The sequence below is a fragment of the Montipora capricornis genome, chromosome 3, assembly GCF_036669925.1.
Source record: "Montipora capricornis isolate CH-2021 chromosome 3, ASM3666992v2, whole genome shotgun sequence".
NCBI classification, from domain to species: Eukaryota; Metazoa; Cnidaria; class Anthozoa; order Scleractinia; family Acroporidae; genus Montipora; species Montipora capricornis.
Window position 1 is genome coordinate 48,815,798 of NC_090885.1, and position 3,659 is coordinate 48,819,456.

The 3,659-nt window shown below is 42.6% G+C and overlaps 1 protein-coding gene across 1 annotated transcript; it reads right to left on the bottom strand.

Moving 5' to 3' along the window:
* Positions 1-2,157: 2,157 nt before the first annotated feature.
* On the bottom strand, positions 2,158-3,012 carry LOC138040434 (tigger transposable element-derived protein 6-like). Its single transcript, XM_068886166.1, has one exon. It carries the CDS (start codon positions 3,010-3,012, stop codon positions 2,158-2,160), a length of 855 nt encoding a protein of 284 aa, XP_068742267.1.
* Between the last annotated feature and the right edge of the window lie 647 nt (positions 3,013-3,659).

Genomic DNA, 3,659 nt, shown 5'->3' on the forward strand with positions numbered 1-3,659 from the left:
AAATAGGCTACCATGTTGTTTGGCTGGTTATTGGATTGCATTACATATAACCACATGATCTTCCTACTCCAACCATTAATGCAACCATGTATCTGAAAACCAAATGGTTTTAGTTTATCATATCCATCACAATGCCATGAGTAATTTGGACCTGGGTTGTGATAAACCCTCAGGCAGTGTCCTTTTCTTGCTTCCATTCCTTCCAGGTCCATCTCTCTGAGAAGTTCCTGTACAACAACATGCGGTAGCCTGATCCCTCTGAGTTCCAGTCTGTGCCATAATGGTTTGAATAGATGCCTTGACCTCATCGATGTTGTACTCTGATCGTTGTCTCCTTAGACCATAACTCTTAATTGGTCTTTACGCTGATTTCAATGTTATGGTTCTTAAGCAGAAGCAAAATAATTTCTTTGTTCTCAAATCCTCTAAAAGAATAATACCAAATAACGTCTTCCTCACCGTCCTCGTCGATGTCTTCTGACTCAAAGCCATCATCAAAATGACAAGATTCCACCATATTTCGTGAGACTGACTAGGTAACTACTTAACACAAAGATCATTTCCGCTATAAGATTAACTTCCACCGTGAGAGATTTTGTTTGTGCTGTGACACCTAGGGGCTACCCTAGGAATGGCATTTTAAAATAAGATGCAAAAATAAACCTGTGATCATGCAAATCTGGTTGTGTTTTCAAGGTAACCCACACGTCATGACAATTTTTAATCTGGGGAAACCAGACTGGACCGTTTATACGAAGATAACCTTCAAGGGGCAGGCAACACGTCCCCATTGCCTGTAATGCGTGCAGTAGACCTGAGTCGCTGGGCCACATCTTGCAGGTGTGCGACAGGACTCACGCCGCACGCGGCAAGAGGCACAACATGGTCGTTAAACTAGTTGTGAGGGACACAAAGAGGAAAGGGTGGAATTGTATGGTTGAACCTGCAATTCCAACCCCAGAAGGAATAAGTCGACCCAACCTGATTATCTACCAAACAGGCAAACCATCTTACGTGATCGACACCACGATCATATGCGACAACATGGACTTGAGCCTATCCCACAACAGAAAGTGTCAGTACTACAACAAGCCCAAAATTTTCTCGTGGGTGAAGCATACAACGGGCTCTGACACAGTTGAGTTCTTGAGCGCCAGTCTCTCATGGAGAGACTTATTCGCGGCAGAAAGCGCACAATGTTTATGTAATATGGTGGGACTCAATGCTCCAACTCTCTCTCTCTCCGATCTCCCAAGTGGTGGTGGTCGAGAGAGGTGTCAAGATCTTCCAACAATTTAAGAGATCTACTTATCGATCTTAGAGCCTCTAGCACACTAGGGTTGTTATTATTAGTAAGCACAATTATTTGTTTTCCTTATTGATTTGATTTATATTCTTAAGTGTACATATATTTCACTTTTTTATAGTATATTATTACCTTTTATTGACCACACTCAATTATAATAATAATAAAAATAAAAATAAAAATAAAAATTATTTTAATAATATAGCAATCCGTAACTTTGGATAAGGTTAGAGATGAAGGCACCCGCAAGATGGGGCTCTGCACTGGACACTTTTCTTTAATTTGGTCAAGCTCCCACTCAAAGAACACATAGTAGGAGTTATTTTGATTTGTTCTTGCTTGCCTACTGACACATAATAATAGGCACAACTCTTTGTTCTCTTAGGTTACCTACATAAATAAAAAAATTAAAAGAAACCAGACCATCCAAAAAAATTTCCCCTGAAGCTGTACTGAATGTGTAAAATGAATCCGACCCCTTCTCGTTTAAAAGTCGCCATTCTTAGGTCCTTTCACAGTACAGTCAACTCTCTCGTAAGCGACCACCCTTGGTGCACGACAAAGTGGTCGCTTACGGGAAAGATCAACAAAATAAGTGTAACACTGGATTGATCAATTAATTACATAAACAAATTACCTAATCAGCTAAAATTAGGCAAATAGAAACTAATTTATTTGATTTTTTTCACATGCAACAAGTTTCGGGAAAGGTAGAGTGGAGTGTACAGTACTTGTCAATGTGTCTCACGTTAATGAAAATCACCTGAAATTTAAACCGAACAAAACCTAGGAAAACAACGTCAAACATGGGATGCATATACAGTACTTGAAATCTTGATAATGTATTTACATTACTCGGTTGCATTCGATCGCTTATCCACAAAATCTAGAATGCTCGATTGCTTCTGTGACCTAAGCCTCATGTCAACAAGAATATCAGACACTTTTGTGACTGCAGTGGACAACTCCTCGCAACTCCGATAATCTGCAAACTCAGCGATCTGACGCACGAGATCAAGTGCTCCTTTAACTGTTTGCACCGCTGGGATTGGTAAGGGAGCATCGTCACTGCTATCATCACTGTCGGAATCAGTTGCTATTTCCGTCTTGTTCCTGTTTGAGTGAGTAGTGATAACCTCATCTCGTAGGGTCTCCCTCCAGTCAGGGTCGGCGGGATCTAAGGAGTAATAGGCGTCCGCATCATCGTCGAAGGCAGCATAGGGTGCAGCGTCAATACCTTTCTTAGACATCTTCTGCACCAGGGCTCCAAGGTCTAGTAACTCCTCGCCGGCAAACGGGTCATCGTCATCTTCATCCAAATCCATGGCTGTGGGGTACATTCCAAAATGTCTCAAACACTTACTGATTACCTCGCACTTGACTTCGTCCCACGCATTTACCATCCATCGCACGGCCATTAGGAGGTTCACAGACTTTACTATCTCGCTGGCAGAGTGTTCTCCGTCAACTTGACTAACGATATGCCGCAGCAACTTCCGTTTGTAGTAGATCTTCCACACCTTGATTATACCTGCATCCAGAGGCTGCGTGCGCGATGTGGTGTTCTTCGGTAGAAAGGCCACTTTAATGTTGGAGAACATGTCTGTCAGCGAGGGTGGATGACATGGTGCATTGTCTAAGAAAAGGATAATATGCCTTTCCTCTCTTTTCAGACGGTTGTTCAACCTGGTAAGGATAGTAACCATTATCTCGGTTCTCATCCACGCCTTCTCGTTGCTGAAGTACTGGGCACCGCAGGGGTATGATGGATTTGCCAAACGTGCGAAGCAGCGCGGTCGTCTGCTACTTCCTATCACAATAAGGGCCTCTTTGTTATTCGTTGCTTCGCATTCTTGCTGCCCCTACAGCGTTTCCCCTTTTGAGAGAGCGATTTCTGAGGCGTCGCCTTCCAGAAACAGCCAGTTTCGTCCTCATTCCATATATCCCTCGGTGAGTAGCCCCTAGTTAGCTCTTTCAATCTTTCATTCCAGCTGTCTATCGTCTCTTGGCTTACATCTCCCTCTTCCCCAGCAATGTTCATTTGGCCGATGTTATGTCTCTTTTTCCACTTGTCTAGCCAACCACTTGTTCCTTTAAATGTGTCATCTCCAATTCTCTCAGCTATGATTTGCGCTTCTTCGACCAGCATGGGGCCATCAACAGGGATATTTGACTCTCTTGCTCTGGTATACCATTTCCACAACAAACCATTGATTTCGCCATACTTTTCAACATTCAATCTCTTTTGAGATTGAGCTCCTTCATTAGAGTTCCACGATTCGAGAATCTTAGCTTTCTGCTTCAGGATTTTGACAATCTGTGTTTTCCTGCAATCAAATATTTTCGCTAACTT